The following is an 18,198-nucleotide window of genomic DNA, read 5'->3' as shown; positions in this document are numbered from 1 at the left end:
TCGAGCGGGATATAAAGTGGAATGTAAATAAAAAATAAAAATAAAGAATGTGGCAGCCAGGCTATTGTTGGGTCTCCCTTTGCAGGAGCACATCCAGCCTGTGCTAAAAGCACTGCAATGGCTGCCTATAGCATACCCAATTCGGTTAAAGGTGCTGGTTCTTACCTTTAAAGCCCTATATGGTCAGGGACCTACATACCTAAGGGACCACCTTTCCCCACACATTCCCCAGAGAGCACTACGATCGGGGTCCCAAAACTGCTTGGCCCTACCGGTCCCTAGAGAAGCCAGGCTTTTCAGTAGCGGCTCCCGGAAGACATCAGGGCCCTGCAGGACCTCTTATAGTTCTGCAGGGTCTGCAAGATGGAGCTCTTCCACCAGGCCTTCGAATAGGGAGCCGCTCCCAAGAAATTGTAGCCCAGACTATGGTATTGGCCGGCTGTTGTCTGAGGACGCCGCTATGCTCACTATCTGACATAAACTAGCACTTTATATTTTATAATACTTATAATTGTATTGCTTTGTTTTTATCTCATTCTGTTCTAATTGTTTTATATTATATGTGAGCCGCCCTGAGCCTGCCTAGGCAGGGAGGGCAGAAAATAAATTAATTGAAAAATAAATAAATAAATATATGGGGGAAAATATAAGCAGAGTAGGTGTTAAAGGTCAACATTTTCTAGTACCCACTGAGACCCATGGATAGGAGAGTCCTGCTACAGATCAGAAATGCTTGGCTCCTCCATTCTCCCCAGAAATGAGAAGTCACTCAATATTCCTTGGGCATCAAAGGGAAGCCTGGGGCAATCTCCCATTTCCTGTGGTAGGCCACCTGAGAAGGCAGTAGAGCACAACTCTTTCATGCTCCTATTAGCCTTTCTGGCATGGACAGGGTTAAATAAGTGACAAGGAGTCACACCCTGTCAGAGCTGTAGAGAGTACCCAGACTAAGACTTCCTCTGCTCCCCATGCCACTCAATCCAAAGTAAACATCACATAAAAACCAATCACCTGACTTGCCTACCTCCACTGGCCTCCCAAGGTAACCAGATCCCTCAAGTTTGTCATCATAGCCCAGTGGTCACCAGTATAGTACCCATTGGCACTACAGTACCTGCTGTTTGGTTTCCTGATGCCTACATCCTTCTTTCCTGAAGCATCTCTGCGCCAAAGCAAAGAACTAATCCTAGTTCATCTAACACTCGCATTATTTGTCGTAAATTCAATGCTGTAGGGAAGCAGGATTTTCCCCCCTGCTTCCTCACAGACTCTTCGTGCATTTAGGCACCTCCCACAGTTTCCTCAGCATTTCTCCATTCTCTCCCAAACCTGCTTTGCTGCAAAGTTTTGAGGATGATTACAGCAAAGCCTGCTGTGTAAGTGGAAAAGAGGGCAGCTTTCCCAGGCCCCATACTGTGGGGGTCCAACTGCCTACAGCCCTGCCTTCTTTGTTGTACATATTAGATTCCATGTCAAAAATGAAGTCAAATGAGGAGGAAGATCTATGTTTTATTTCAATGAACAAGAAAACAGTTGGACCAAATAGTGCACCCAAAATTGACTACTTTCTTCTCAGCATATTTAGGGAATATGCTTCAATTAACAGGAAAAACAATTGGACCAAATTCTGGCGCCCAAACAGGGACTATCCTGCTGGTGACTTGGATTTTTGCTACTGGAGCGGGGGGGGGCAGATGCCCAGGGGTAAGGTGCACCTGTCTGTCTTTTCAGCTATCCTTGGGTCTCAGGCCTGCTCGTGGAGGCGACTGTCTTGAGCATCAGTAGGTGGATCCTTGAAGTCCAGTGACGAGGAATCAGTTTTCTGTAAGCCGGCATAAGAGGTACCTTTTTGGGTGGGTCTGTAAATCCTTTGTCAGTCTTCCTTATAGAGGGAGCAGGAGTGTGCCACCTGAGGGGTTTCTGGGTTTTGAAGTATTTAAAAGATTGATTTGCAAGTATTTTAAAGTATTGGGAGCAAGATTAAGATCACAAAGGAAACTTAAAACCTTTTATCTTATTTCTATAATAAGGAAAAGAGACAAACTTTAATCTTGCTCCCCCGGTTCCCCATCTTAACACAAAATAACACACAGCCCACTGACAAGGGAGACAAGACCACAAAAGGGAGAGACACACAACAAACCACAAACACAAGAGGAACCCAGCCATTATAAAACCAAATTGTCCCAAGGATCCATCTAATGATGCTCAAGACAGCCGCCTCCACGAGCAGGCCCGAGACCCAAGGATAGCTGAAAAGACAGAGAAGTGCACCATACCCCTGGGCATCTGCCCCCCCCCCCGCTCCAGTAGCAAAAATCCAAGTCACCAGCAGGATAGTCCCTGTTTGGGTGCCAGAATTTATTGTACATATTAGATTCCATGTCAAAAATGAAGTCACATGAGGAGGAAGATCCATGTTTTATTTCAATTAACAAGAAAACGGACCAAATAGTCCATCCAAAATTGACTACTTTCTTCTCAGCATATTTAGGGAATATACTTCAATTAACAGGAAAAACAATTGGACCAAATAACTCATCAACAATTGACAACTTTCTTCTTTTTCTTCTTCATCTTCTTCTTCTTGAACATATTCTGAACATATTCAGGAAATACATGATATTTTATACATGGACTGACATCATCAAGAAAACAATATCGGTTACAAAAGACAGTGGTCATTTGAGTAATAATCCTCTGATTGGGCAGATGTCAAAAGAGATGTACCTACGTAAATCTAAGTGTTTAATTAACCTCATCTAAATTATAATGGGCAAGGATGCTTCATATCCCAAACAAAAGTATTTTTTACTGATACGAGACTAAAATCTTCTCTATAGTATTGCATTTTGCGTTTTCTTGTGAGTGAAATGAATCAATATATCTCAAGGTAACTTGTTCTTGAATGCAGAACTTGCATTCACTCTAAATATCTGGTCAATATTGGGAAAGTCTCCTTGTATCTTCAAATAATTTTGAAGTAAATCACGAAAGCTCTCTTCCAAATTTTGCCTCCCAAAGTCTTCTGAGATCTTTTTAAAGAACCCCTTGTTTGCATATCTAAAGATTAATCCCTTGGGTATTAGCCATGTGTGGGAGCCATTGTGCTTTTGTAGAAATAAAACCAAGTCTCTGTATTTCCTTCTTATCTCAAATGGAATGTCATTCAGTACTCTTATGTCTTTGTCTTTTATCTTCAAGGTCGCTCCATTAGATGCTTTCAATAGTTGATCTCTCACTTTTCTTTGAGAGAATCTTATTGTAACATCCCCTGGTAGATTATTCTTTCTGATAAATTCTGTATACGATCTATGGACCGTATCAATTTCGCTTTGAAGTTGATCCGATGTCATCTCTGTCAAGGGAGCTAATACATCACCAACAATCTGTCTCAGATTCTCTCCTTTCTCTTCTTGGACACCTTGAAGTCTCAAGACATAGCTTGCCCTTTCCATTTGCAGCTGTAATACTCGAGACTCTTCGATTTGGCATTTCCCCCCAATGCCTGTAGTTTTTTATTCATCTTTTTTGAGTTGGTATCAATCTCTTTAAGTTCTTGCTCCGTTTTTTCGATTTTCTGTGTATTTGCAGCCATTTGTGCTTGTTGTGTATCGAGTTTATTGTCAATTGCCGTAATTTTCTTCAGTAGGGGGCGAAGTGCTTCCGACAACAACCTTTGGAGTTCCGCAGTTGGGTCCTGTCTAGGCACAGAACTCGCAGGGCTGGAACTTCCAGGAAGAAGCTTTGTTTTTGCTTGTTTGTCTCTCTGGTCCTTCAAAGGCAGCGCCATGTTTGAGAGTTGTTTACTTTTATTAAAAGTTTGTCAAAGTCTCTGGAAGTTCTTATATCACGTGGTAAGCTCTTACAGTCTCTTTATTTTAATCCATTCACGTTTGTAGTTCCCCCCCTTTTCTGGCTTAAAATCGCATGTAAACAGTTCTTAGCGGAGCAGAGTCCCCTCCACCCCTCGTTTTCTTTCGAGAGGGTCGTGCGGTTTTTTGTTGTTCTCGCTTGTACTTAAACTCACATTTTCAACGATTGTTCGCTTGTGTCTGAAATCGCTTGATCACCAAACGCTTGCTCCGGTGTGCTGATCTTGTTCCCATACGGGACGCTCCACAGCAGGACCTTCGGGGCTTGGAGTAGCCCCCCCTCACCTGCTTATCTCTCCGGAGGGGGGCTCTCTAGTGCCCCATGGCTTGGAGCCCTTCACTTGGGCTCCTGGGGTGGCGTGGACGATCGCGCCCCCTCCCGGCTTCTCCCGGAGGTCCAGGGAAAAGCAATTGCCATGGTGATCACCAAGACCGGATGGACGGCGGCAACTTCTGAGAGGCAGCATTGGAGTGAGCTGGAGTATTCCCTTTTGTGCCTGTAGAAATAAGTGGCTCAATGGTTGTGTTGCGAAAAACTCACGTAGGAAAGATCCCTTTTGACTTTAAATAAGCTTTTTGCTTAAGAATTAAGTTAGGTAGTTTTGAACTGTTGAATGATAGGAGGACTCTTTGAGTTGAAAGTAGATTGTTCAATGTTCCACTGATCTTATATCCATGGATCCTATTTGGGGTCCAAACAAATCATACAGGTCTTCTAGCCAGGGTAGGAATCTTCCAGGACAGAAAATCTCCTTTAAATTTACATACAGTCAAACATATTAGATAAGGTTGCCAAATCAGCTGCCATGATCCTTGTATGTCATGATCTCCTGTATGCAAAGCAAATGCTCGACCTAGGAGCTATCTACAAGAGGCTGCAGTCTTTACTGGGCCCCTTTCTGTAGATAATGTATGGCTCATACTCCTCCCTTGCTAATCTCACATACCTTTTGCTGGTGTTGCCATTTTCAAGATGGGTACAACATGGATGGGTATTACATCAAACCTGGATGGAACACCCAAATTATCACTTTCAGAAGAGTGTCTGTGCATGCCCCTCCAGTATCACTCTCTAGAACCAGTTTCACATATTCAGGTGTAGCATACTTTATAGCCCTATACAGCCAACTCTGCCTGGAGCATCGTTCTAGCTGCAGAGGGCTTTAGAGTCAATCCTGCTATTCTGATGTAGATTAAATATTTAGCAATCCTGCAATACTTGCCATTTGATGTTTATTGCACACCAAAATGCTACTATAGTTACAGTATAAACAGAGCAAGAGAGCCTATGCTTTGGATGGGCTGATTAGCTGCGTGTTAACAGGTTGGGAAGATGTAAACATACCAACTGGTGTGAAATACATGATACTCCCCAGATTGTCAGGTTCTCTGGAATTTCCTGGGGCCAATGCCCCTCCCCACCTGCCAGGTAGCATCATGAAGCTGCTAAGTCTGTCAGGTTCTCAAGCTTAGTCTAGTGGTTAAGAGCAGCAGACTGTAATCTGGAGAACCAGGTTTGATTCTCCACTCTTCCACATAAAGCCAGCCGGGTGACCTTGGGTCAGTCACAATTCTCACAGAACTCTTTCAGCCTCACCTACCTCACAGGGTGTCTGTTGTGGGGAAAGGAGGGAAGGTGCTTGTAAGCCACTCCAATACTCCTCCAGGTAGTGAAGAGCGGGGTATAAAACCTACTCTCTTCTCCTCCTCCCCCTCCTCCATCCTGTTTGACTCTGTAGCGACTTAACAAGTTCCTAGGAGGCACAGGGCTAGGTTGTTTTATATATATATCAGCAATCAGAAGGTCTCAGTGGCTGGACTGAAGAATGCATTTCCTGAAGTCTGCAGCACAAACTCTGATGTAAGTAAGAGATCAAGGGAATTATGGTTTGCCTCCACATATGGGATATAAATAATTCCATTATTACTGTGTCATGGTGGGCCCTACCTTTGAGAAAGAAACGGTCCCTCTTCTGTTTCATCTTTAGCTATAGGTGTGGGGGAGTCCAATCCAAGGATATTTTAGAAATTAAGAAGGAACATTTACATCTAATGTGGTATTCAAAGAAATACTTTAAAAACAACAGTAACAAATATTACAAACAACAGAAGAATACAGAAATGAAAAAAATGAAAGGAAAAGCGACATTTAGAATTAACACACACAAAAACACACAAAACCAACAAGGAAACAAAATAAAAAGATTAATGCTTTGCATACATTCTGTGTACTGTACTGAGTGGATCTCATCACAAGAAGTATATACATTCAGTAATCACAAATCCTATATTGCAGTTTTTAAAAAATGCAATTACAACTTAAAACAAACTACAACACATTACAGAACATTTTGTTGCAGGTCCCCACTTGTAGATTTTAATCCTGGAGTCACCCTGAATTCCTGGACCTTATCTCTTTGAAATTCTTTTGTGCTGGCTCCTGTAACTATTACTGCTCTGCCACCAAAACTATGTAGTCTCATCTCCACTTGCAGAGGGGCAGCCAACTGTTTTTCTTTCTCTTGGAATTTGGGACATTTACTTGCCATACTAGAACACCTCTCCACTGCCTTACCTTATTTTTGCCTTGGGATCTTTAGAAGTTTTGCCTAAAACCCCTACTCTCAACTTGTGGATCACTGAAACAGACAATGTCCTAGAAGGTGATATTGGTATCCTGGGACGTGCAGCTTTAGAGAAAAAGAAATGGCGAAGATGAGAATATATCTGACTTTAGTAATGTGTGTGGAGAGGTGAGAAGATGCCTGTGGCTCCAATGGTGAAAGTTAAATTGATTTTGGTACCTGCTGGGACCTGCTTTAGAAAGAAATAAATGGACGAGGTGGGATTATTTCTCTTAGTCTTTTTTACGACTCTGTGCATCTCCACATGGAGGAGAGAAATAAAGCTTGTTCCCCAATAATGAAAAGCAAGGTGTTCCCGCTGTACTGGACCCTACAAATGCTCTCATATTTTCAGGCCAGGGTACCCAAGAAGCCAGTATTTGCTCTAGACTGTGAGATGCATTTGGAGATTTGTACTGATTATTCTGTATGTGTGTGGTGTAGTTGTTAAAGAGAGTTGGCCCAAGATTGGGGAGACAAGAGTTCCGATACCCACAGTCACACACTCTCAACCTAACCTACCTCACAGGATATTTGTGAGGAAAAGAGAGAGGGGAAGGAAGCATTTCCTTTAATACACAAATATTTACTCTAATTGTCTCAGTGAAGGAGTTTCTTCTCCTCTTTCTTCTCCTCTTACAGACTCCTGTTTCTTTGACTGAGATTCAACTGTTATGAGTGAAAAAAATATTTTTTCAAACCACATGATCGTTGACGGCATATGGTTTTTGGAAATAATTTCATGTTGAAATAATTTAATATGGATGACTAAGGAAGAGCACGGACTGGGATAAGCCCCAACAATTAATAAGTTTACCCCCCTTGTCCCCATAACTGACATTGCTAAAAACAACGCCACCCCCACCCACCCCCACTTTCTGTCGGGCGCATGCTCCTACGGGCATAGCAGCGATTTATAATTGGTAGGCCCACTGAATAAGCAGGGAGCTTTGCACTATTCCTGCTTTGCAACTGAAGAAGCGGGTTCTTCGCAGCTTCTATTGCTGGAATAAAACCTTGTTCGTCTTTAAAATGTGCCAACGGGGAGACCCGTTTTACTATTGCTGCGGCAACTGTTTAACTCTCCCGAGTCCCCCTCTGGAATTCTTCGGGCCCGATTCATGCGGTGCATAAGCAGTGTCCCGGGAACCTCGCCTGCCCGCACGCCTCGTCCAATGCACCCATTGCATCCGCGCGGCTCCAAGAAGCAGGCATGCCAGGCAGCTACACCGCCCGCTGGAGGCTCCCTCAGCGCGCACGGAGGACGTCATGAGCTCGCCATGCCCCGGAACCAGCCGCGGCGCTTTGCACTCTTCGTCGCTCCTTTTAGGTCGCTGGAGGGGTTGGACACATGTCCGGGGACGGCTCCATGCTTCTCGCTCGCCTTGCCAACGTCCGTGTCTTCGCTTCGCTCTCTAAGCCGGCTGCGGGTAAGTACCTTCCTGGCAGCACCCTTACAAATGTCGCCCTGGAGGAGGAGAAAGAACTGATGCCGCAGCACCGCGCACAGTTCCTCCCCTGAGAAGGCGCTTCCTGCCCTTCCCGCTCTGAGGCGGCATAAAGCAGACTGTAGTTAAATCTCTTTCCCCGCCCTCATTATGTACACTTTGGGGTGCGGCCGTGGCTCAGCGGGTAGAGCGTGTGCTTTGCATGCTCAAAAACTCAGGCTCAATCCCAGGCGCCTCCACTTTGGGCATGTGTGTAGACTGATGTCGTCTCCACAGTCTGTGCTCTTGGGTAGTACGTTGCCAGCCTGCACCTGTGCACATTGTGTGCCGCGGCACAAATGGCCAGCTCGAGATTAAAATGTGCTCTCTTTTCTTTGGGTTCTTTGGGTTTTCAGAAGGGGGGGGGGGATTATGTTGTGGTGGCGCCTGTCCACCAGCAGAGGGGACAAAGGTACAGTTGCTGTGCTATACTCAGACGATTCATGTGCTATAGTTTAGAAATATTGCTGAAAACATCTTTTTCACATTTCTTGTGTAACATAGAAAGCCACTGTCTTGCATGACGTGTTCTGTATGCCCCATGTACACTGTTCTGTATGACTATGGTACACTTAGCTTTCATCCAGGATACAGAGGTGCAGTTTTGGGGCTGTCCTCCTACACTCCCCTCCCCCCCCCCCCCCCCCCCCCATTACATGGCATATTTAAGTATATGGAATAGCAACATAATAGTGTTATATAACTCAGCACAGAATGTTGTGTTGAACAACAGTAAGTTCTTCAATAAACATGAATGTGGATTCTCTAGAGCAGGGGTGTCGAACTCATTCCTTATGAGGGCCAGATCTGATATAAATGAGACCTTGTTGGGCTGGACCATGTGTGTCATAAAATGTAATGCCAGGTAGTGAAGATATAAACTTTATAAAGGATACAAACACAAAGGTGGTTTTTTTTACTTAAAAATATGTTTAAAACGTTAGCACTCTTGCAATATTTTATTTATTTAACAGTGCTTGATAACTGACACCTCTTGCTCTGAATTATTGCATCACAATGTCTGTGCTGTTGAAGTCTTGAGTATGCTGTTTAGGTGTGTATCTGTAAGCTGAAAACCTATGATGATGCAGCAGCAGAACTGGAAGAAGAAGCAGAAGACAGACAGTTCCACTGCGGGCCTGATAGAAGCCCTCTGGGGGCCTGATCTGGCCCCCGGGCCGCATGTTTGACACCCATGCTCTAGAGAGGCTAGAGACTCTGTAAGCCACTGTCTTGAAGGTCAAAGGTGATTGGGGCAGACAGATGCAGTCTTGTTAGTCTTAAGAATCTGAATCAATACATTGGGAGCCCTCAGCCTTGTGGGGCCCGTTGGGTGTGTTGCCCCACTCCCCTGCTTTCATTGTCTGTATATGTGTTGGAATACCTCTCTTTGATAGCAAGTTCACAACCCTTAATTTGCCAGAGGTTATTATTGTTTTGCAGGAGTAGTAAAATATTATTATTGAAAGAATTAGCCCACTGTCTTAAAAAAATAGAGACAGAGCAAGTATTTTTTTGAAATTGTTATGAAGAAGCAGAGACTGACATGGGGGTTGGGTTGAACTATTTATCATTATGGATATTTTATTATTTATTGTTACCATTGCACTTAATATTTTTCTATCCTTCTCAAAGCTGTTAATGCCCTACCTTCGCTTGCCAATGCTGGGACACTGAAGCGGCTGGCAAAGTACCCCATTCTGAAAAAGTGAGTCACAGTGCAATCCTAAGAACACTGCCCTGGCAGTGTTTTATTCCAACAAATAACAAAACAATGCAGCACACAGTACAAAATGGCAAGTAACAGCAAAACAACTGTGTGCTGAAATACCCGCAAGAGTAAATATAAAAAAGAGACTTCAGCAAAGTGAAACACATATGTAATCAGCAATAAATCTGTACATAAAATCCATCATAGGAAATATAGAAGTCTACAGAATGCATCAAGTCCAAACTAGATATCCAACACTATTCCTAGGTAGTATACCGTGTTTCAGACTTCTGGTCCTTCCTCAGGAACAAAGAGCTATAGAAGTACAAAATACAATAACACCTTTTAACAATATAGCCTCTTAAGTTCCTTGGGTCCGAATTTAGCTTCTTGTCTGCTTCATAATAGGGCTTAACCCAAATATTGGCAGAGCTCGCTTGGCTCTTTTCAAGATCAATCATCATTCTGCCACACATAAGGATTGACACATTTAGTCTGATGAAAACTAAACGGTTGCAGCTAAGTTTGGTTGTGGATACAGGGCCTGGTTTTGTTTCATCGTTTTGTGTATATGTCAGTTATCTTTGCTTTGGTATCTGTTTGTATTCAGCACTATGATTCTATTTTGATGATGTTACTTTTAATAAAAAAATACAAAACAATACCAAACAAAAGGGAGAATTTATTTTTCAGTAATTTAAAAATTATGTTAATATTAACCAATAAAAATTTCTCTACATTAACATCTGGGCAGCCACAATATTTTTCCCCATAAAAAGCTACTTTTTGTAGTTGGTCTGTTAAACTATTTCATAAAGATGATGTATAACAGTATAAAAGTGTGGGGAACCCCTTTAGTTTGTTATTTAGTTAATTTTCTCCTTTTTCAGAACTGCGCATTACGCTTCTTTACAAATGGAAGCTGGGGAAATAGATACCATATCTCTGAAACGTCCTCTTTCTGAGGATGATAATGCAAAAGGTGATGAAAATAAAAGGCAAAGGTTTTCAGAAGAGCCCCTCAAAGGAAGAGAGAATCCTGACCCTATTACAGTGGAGGCAGAGCTGGAGCCACCTGGGAAACCTGCACTTAAGGGCTCCAAAAATGAAACCATCCCAACTGAGGAAAGCACCAAGCAAGGTGAAGAAGAATTGGAAGGAAGTGATGAAGGAGAACCAGAGAGCTTTGCAGACATGATGAAGCATGGTCTGACCGAACTCGATGTTGGCATCACCAAGTTTGTTAGTTCTCACAAGGGCTTTTCTGGAATCTTAAAAGAGAGGTAACTGTCACTGTTTTAGTAACTAACCCCATGGATTGGCTTCAGATACAGAAAACTGTGCCACTTAAGTTAGAGCAGGATCCTGTACTTTAAAAAAAATGCTGAACTAGCTAGCTCTGCTCCTGCTTATGTTCTCCTTGCTTCTTATTTGGTCATGAAGCTCAGTTCCTGGAGGTCCAACAAACAGGGCACAGAGGCCAAGGCCTTCCCTTGATGTTGTCTCCTAGCACTGGTATCTAGAGGTTTGCTGCTACTGAATGTGGTGGTTCCCTTTAATCACCATGGCTAGTAGCCACTGAAAGACCTCTCCTCCATGAAACTGTCAGACTGTCCCTTTCAAAGCCATCTGTGCTTGTGGCCATCAGTACATCCATTGGCAGTGAATCCCATAATTTAATTACTTGTTGAGTAAAGAATTGTTTTCTTTTATCTGCTCTGTACTTATTGCTCATCGACTTCTTTGGATACCCCTAAGTTCTCTAGTATTATGGGAGAAGAAGAAAAAGCTCCCTCTATCCACTTCCTCCACCTCATGCTCACTGCTTCTGCTTTTTTCCTATAAACACTCCCTTCATGTGATTATTATGGTGAAAAACAGCCCAAGGTGAGTCGGATAAATGCTGTTTGGGGCTCAGCTCTCTCCATAGCAGTGCAACTGCTGTGCTAAACAAAGATGGTGGGGACATATCAGGCCCTCCATGCCAAAGGCCGTGTATATGCTGGTTGCCTTTTTCTGAGTTGAATCCTGTTAGCTGCTGCTGCTCACTCCAGTTAGTTTGCCCTCGTCGTATAGGAACTGTATTGAACAATTTATCTTCCAGTCTGTGTATAGCTTAGAAATATTCTTCTGATCCTTGGAAGTTAATTTGCATAGATGATTAGTATATACATTCCTTCCAAAATAGCTGATATTTACCTGTCTGAAAAACTAGGAAAGTCTGCTGGTTTCTGTTTACAGATTCTAAAGGAGTCCAAGATGGGTTCTTTAAAACAAAACAAAACCCTGTGTAGAAAATATGGTGCAGCCCTATTGAGAAACCTTGCAGATTGAGTTACAGGGCCATCCTGACCATGTACACTCAAAAGTAAATCCCATTTAGTTAAATGGGATTTAGTAAGTGTGTTTAGGATTACAGTCTTAGCTTCCATAGAACTGAATTAGAAACTTACTTGGGAACCAAAATGGGAAGGGTGTGTCATTTTTTATGTTCCTTAAGTAACATGTTAGGAAATGAACAAACAGAAAAGCAGGTTTATGGTGTGAAAGAACAGGTCTGATAGATCTCAGTTCTGAAAACCAGTGTGCATTCAGGACATGAGTCTGAAAGGGGAATGTCATGTCAGAAATCGTTGTAGAGCTCTGTTAACCTATTTGTCTTGTTTATTAGATATTCCGATTTTGTTGTTCATGAGATAGGAAAAGATGGCCATGTCGTTCATTTAGATGACTTCTCTGTGCCAGTAGTTGATGAGGTAACTTTCCCCCCCTTCGCATAGCCTCCATACCTAATTAAAGTCTTTATTAAAAGCAGTGTGTACCTGCAGATTCATCTTTACATCCTGTCGTGTCATACTTATTAGGATCCACCTGAAGATATCTTTGCTGTGTTGTCAGCTGAAGAGAAGCAGCAGCTAGAGGACCTTCAGCTTTTTAAGAATAAAGAAGGCAGCGTTGCCATCGAGGTAAACTGTCTGAACAATACACAAAGTAAACAGTAAGCCTCATCACTTGCCGTGCTTGTGAGTTGGCTTGATTGACTGCTGGGCACACAGGTGACACTCATGTATAAAATAAATCAATACAATTTTTGCCTGAACTGTATCAGTTCATGCTTCAGGTGAGGACTCATAGGCCTGAATGTTCCTCAGACACCTCCCATTTGAGTCTTGACACACCCATTGCCTCCATCCATTTTAACTTCCCAGTCTGCCCTATTGTTGGGACAGAGAAACAAAATAATGGCCATTCTCCCTGTCAGAATATAAAAGCCAGCAGGTATTCTTATGTATCTCAGCATTAAATATGAAAGTACGAAGATTCCTGCTGAATCAGATCAGTGATCCATCTAGTCCAGTGTCCAGTTACACACTGTGATTACCTTGATTCCTCCAGAAGGCCTGCAAGCAAGGCCAAGGTCTTCCCCTGATGCTGCCTCCTAACACTGATATTCTGAGATTTGCTTCTTCTAACTGGAGGTTCTATTTGACCACTGTGGTTAGTAGCCATTGATGGGCCTCTCCTCCATGAATTTGTCTAGATTCAGTACCAATGAAGTCCACCATTTAATCATTTGTTGAGTAAACAATATTTTCTTGGAAATGGAACCAACAGATGCCTTATGATCCAGAGAAGACAAAGCTGAAGGTTCATTTTAGATCATGTGCTAGGTAGAATGTCAATAGACATCAGACTGGGTGGTATTATCTAGTCATTAAATTGAAAGGCAAACTGCCCCCGTAAAAAAGGTATTTTCTGAAGATCATCTTCCTCAGTGTTAAGAATCCTTCTCTCTGATGGCTAAATCTATTATTTCACAAAATACACAGAGAATGTAAGTAGCCTTGTTTGGTTCATGGACTTATTCCGGTAAGAAATGTACTTTGTTCATGGCCCAACTGTAAGACATTGTCCAGCCAAGGAGTGTTTAGGCTGAGGTGCTGCACCAAAGTGCTGCACCACCATTTCTCATGTGTTAGACCTACGTTAGTGATACAGTGATGTTGTTTGTGCAAGAGAAAACCTGTGGCTGCCATTTAGAGACAAGTTTACAAAAGACACTGCAGACAGGGTCAGAGCTTAGCTGGAGGGCACTCAGTTGAATGCCAGTTGTTGAAATGCCGTTAATAATATTCAGATGCTGTTTTGGCTTTTTTTACTTTTCATATTGCAAATGCGAGATTTAGAGCTGAAGTGTATCTACTGTGCATTGAATTACTGGCACAGCTAAGATTTTTCAGTCACTGGATTATTGCAGGAACCTGAAGTTTTGCTATATGATGGTGTTCAAACATTGAGTCTGCTGCTAAGGTCTCTTTTGTCTGGCTGCTATGGGTTTCATTAAAGCTCTATCTCATATGGTGGAGCTTGGCAGTGCAAGCCTAAGCGTGTATACCCAGAAGTAAATCCCATTAGTAGGACTTACTCCCTAGTAAAGGGTGTTTAGGATTGGAGACCTGACAGAATCCCAGCAAGGGAAAGAAATAGGGAGAGGACACAGCTGCGTTGCAGTTTGGTTGACAGTCCATTGATGATTCTACAAAAAGTAAGGTTGCCAAGTAACCAGGAAAAACATGTCCCGTCTAGGGGTGTGGAATATTTTTTTTTATTGGTATTTTCCAGCTCGGGTCTATTGGACCTGGAAAAAAAATTGGCATTTCCGAAAAATCCCAGATCCCAATACCGGTATGGTATTCAGATCTGGGATTTTTTGGAAATCCCAATTTTTTTCAGGTCCAATAGACCTGAGAAGAAAAATACCGATTTCTTTTTTAAAAGCCAGCCCTATCCTGGGGCTGGCTTGGCTTCTGGTGCAGCCCAGTTTAAACAGGGAACAATCTGCTTCCCGCGGGCAAAAACGATCCTGGCTGGGCTTGCTTCTTCTGTAGTCCAGTTGAAACTGGGCTGCAGGAGGAGCCAGCTCCAGGAGCTGTTGTGATGGATGGAGCATATTATTCCATGCAGCACGGGAGATCATTGCTGGACTCGCTTCTCCTGCAGCCCGGTTTAAACTGGACTGCAGGAGGAGCCAGCGCAAAACCCAGCTTGTGGGGAGCAATCTGCTCCCAGCGGCACAGCAGATCCTGGGGCTGGCTTCTTCTGCAGCCTGGTTTGAACGAGGCTGCATGAGAAACCAGCCCCAAGCTGAGCCAGTGGGAGTGGTCTGCTCCACACTGGCACAGCTGATCCACCTCTCTGCTGTTTTCGGATCTACCCAGTAATTCCCAAATATATTTGGGATTTTTTTGGGGACTCCTCCCATCAGTTTTCCTGAGAAAACCCGGATACATTTGGGATGCCAAAAGCTACTAAAAAAATACTGGTGGTATTTTTTTGATAGATTTTTGGCTCGCGTTGATTGCACACCCCTAGTCTTGTCCCTTTAATAAAGTTTACTATTATTATTAACTTTATTTATAGCCCACCTTTCTCACTGAGGCTCAAGGGGGATTACCAAAGTATGATAAAAACCATTCAGTCTAGTGGCAAAGATATCTAATAAACCAATTCAGTGGGTCTGGGATTGAAGAACTGGAAAGCAATGCAAGCAAACAAAAAATAACCTGTTTAAAGCAACAAGTGCCAATGGTAACAGTCCTCAGAAGGCCACCAGTGGCATGTCAAAGATTCACATGTGGCTTCCAAAGCACAAAGTATCACTGATTGTACCATACTGAAAAGAGTTACAAAGGAAGAAGACACTGAATGCCAGGGGTTTTCGGAGAGCCATCGGAAGTGTTCCTTCAGTCCAGCTTTGTAGAAATATTTTTCTTCCTTAGGCTATAGCAACCAAGAAGCATTAACATTGCATCTGGGCTTGGTGATTGGCTGCCTAGTTGAATTTGTTTCAGATTTTCTACACCTAGAGCAAAAGATATGTAGCGCTTTATGAAGCTAAACTGTGACAAACATCAAAACTTTGCCGGCATTATTCTTTTTTTCTTTTTTTTTAAACAATGCTGCTGCTTAGGTCATTGAAGACACTAAGGAAAAAAGAACGGTGATTCATCAGGCTGTGAAATCCCTGTTTCCAGGACTAGAGACTAAAACAGAAGAGAGGGATGGGAAAAAATACATTGTTGCTTACCATGCTGCTGGGAAAAAGGCACTTGCAAGTGAGTTCAGTGATTGCTTTTACTTCAGAACTGAAAAACAGAAGTTGTCCTGTAGTGTACTGAGATCATCACAATCACAGCATGTGTGAAAGTTGACTCTGGCCCCTGCCACACGGGGGGGAAATTGATGCTGCCAAAGTGCGGCTTTTTAAAGCCGCACCAAAAGAGACACGCGGCGGCGGGATCAGACGGATCCCGTGAGCTGCCGTGCAGTTGCTCCCCGGCACGATCAGATGCTGGGGGAAAGACAGGGAAGGGAGCGCGAGGCAGCCGGCTGCGCATGTGTGCGCATGCGCAGTTCGGCTGGGAGCCTCGAATGCTCCTGAAGACGGGTGCTCTTGCGATCCGACAGCCGCGCTTGCTGTGGCGTTTCAGGTAAGTCCTTCTCTTTACTAGATTCTTTTTTGCTCCGCGTTACTGGGCTGAAGGGACGGATTGGGGACGGGTGCACGCTGCTTCCCAGATGTTGCGGTTTGATCACACCCGTTTGCTGCGCCCCCGATCCGTCCCTCTTCCGGGTCTAAACCTCCCGTGTGACCGGGGCCTCTGTTGTGTTTTAAATAGCATAGGGCAGGAGGGAGTCTTGGCTTTAAAATCCCTCTTTGCTGCGTCTTGCATAGTGCAAAGGGCCAATTTAATGCTGTTTTTATTAACATGACAGAGAGATAATTAAGCGAGTAACTGCTGTTTGTAGTCCAGCTTATTAAAATCCTTTGACACATGATGGAAGAATGACACTTTAGTGTAAGTTTGCATATGAAGGAGCTAAAATACAGATGTTTGTAGTCACAGAACAGAAAGATTTCATTCAAGGTCTGTCTGTATATTGTTCTACAACTTTTAGCTTTATGCGGGTATTTTCTAATGAAAATACAGTGAATTTATTATTTAAATAAATGGCAGAGGTTATATGATCAGCCTACACAAATAACTTTTCCTTATTGCTCACAAGTATGTGTGGTAAAGTTATCAATTAAAAAGGATTATTTTCTTCAGATCCAGTACCTAATTCTGAACCTGACATTTAAAAAAATATTATTGGCTTAAAAGTGTAGGCTAGACTTCTGACTTGGCGTTTCAAACATTTTGAAGAAGAGTCCCTTGAAAGAGCTTAAAAGCAATCTCAATGAAGGTGCTTTAATTTAATTGCAAGTGAGTGTCACTTGATACTATAAATTCATTCCTGGGTGTTTGTTTGTGCTAGCTTGTCTACAGGAGTGTTATCTGCATTCAAGAATAAGTGTGGGCAACTGGCCCGACATTTCTGCAGCCTTGTTCTCATGTTCCCATGAAAGCATCATCAGTTTGTCTGTGAAGGGGGTCAGCCTGTGGCAGCTACCACCCCATGAGTGCTTCTGGCACTGTTCTAGTAGCTAGCCAGAGAATGAAGGACTATAGTCGAATGCCACAAAGCATGGTAGCTTGGAAATTAAGGGAATGAATGTCAGAGGTTCTTGTAGGCTTAAAAAAAATTAAGTATCCAGATCTTACAAAAGCCGTGGCCCTCACTGCATGAAAAGAGGGGAAAGTCTTTCTGACGTAGCAGCCAATCTGAATTGTGGGATCTTTGGTTCTCAAATACAGAGATCCAAGAGACCTCAGTTACATGAGCGATAGTCACCAGCAATGTTCCCTCTAAGCTCCACAGTGTTCTGAGCAGAAATTCTACCTCGTGAGTGAAAAAAGCTAGTAGCATTAAAGTTCTGAGCAACTCTACATTTGACTATAGGATAAATTCTTTTTAGAAGATTATTTCTATAACCTTGTAAAAATCTCAGAGTTAATTCTTTTAAACTATATTTGAACTATTTTAAGAATAATTTAAACATTATAACAGAAAACAGAATCAAGTCAAATTTCATTACACAAAATGTTGTCTACAGGGGTCTACCCATCCCTTTCCACTATATTGATAGACCTGGCCTCAGACTGTCACCCTGCACTGACCCTTAGAATTCATACCAGCACTTGTGGGGGGGGGGGTGACTATTGCAGTGTTCTTTTGTTTTTTTAGTGAAATATGACAACCAGCATTACAGGTCAAGTATAACAGAGGTAGAACAATCACTGTCAGAACACTGCCTAACCTAACAAACAGGAAGTTGCTTAAATGTTATCAATCTACCCAAACTACTTATTTATTCAGATATTTTTATCCCACTTTTCCCTGTGACTCAAGGCAGCTTACAAATCATACTGAAAGGCATAATAGGGGTGTGCAAAAACATCTTTTTTTCTGGCTCAGTTATAGCCTAGGGGGACTATTTTAATCAATGAGTCCCATAGACTATAATGGAGAATCAGTCCATGGGGCTCTGGGGGAGCTGTTTTTTTAGGTAGAGTCACCAAATTTGCAGCATAGCTGCTGGTGCCTCTCCTCAAAAC

At 42.8% G+C, this 18,198-nt stretch overlaps 1 protein-coding gene across 2 annotated transcripts in view; it reads left to right on the top strand.

The window, feature by feature from the left end:
• Nucleotides 1-7,841: 7,841 nt before the first annotated feature.
• PUS7 (pseudouridylate synthase 7 (putative)) overlaps nt 7,842-18,198 on the top strand; it is a 34,596-nt gene continuing 24,239 nt past the window's right edge. Inside the window, exons 1-6 of one of the 2 annotated variants that reach the window (XM_015415069.1) lie at nt 7,842-7,929; nt 9,622-9,694; nt 10,588-10,980; nt 12,369-12,453; nt 12,562-12,663; nt 15,669-15,813. In XM_015415069.1, coding sequence (XP_015270555.1) covers nt 7,851-7,929; nt 9,622-9,694; nt 10,588-10,980; nt 12,369-12,453; nt 12,562-12,663; nt 15,669-15,813 — 877 coding nt within the window. In that variant the 5' untranslated portion in view covers nt 7,842-7,850. The remainder of the gene's footprint in view (nt 7,930-9,621; nt 9,695-10,587; nt 10,981-12,368; nt 12,454-12,561; nt 12,664-15,668; nt 15,814-18,198) is intronic. The other variant, XM_015415070.1, reaches the window with a different exon arrangement.

Source organism: Gekko japonicus, unplaced genomic scaffold (assembly GCF_001447785.1).
Source record: "Gekko japonicus isolate JY-2015 unplaced genomic scaffold, Gekko_japonicus_V1.1 scaffold5, whole genome shotgun sequence".
Classification (NCBI taxonomy): domain Eukaryota; kingdom Metazoa; phylum Chordata; class Lepidosauria; order Squamata; family Gekkonidae; genus Gekko; species Gekko japonicus.
The sequence above is the reverse complement of the archived record's forward strand: the minus strand, read 5'-3'. Positions and strand labels throughout refer to the sequence as shown.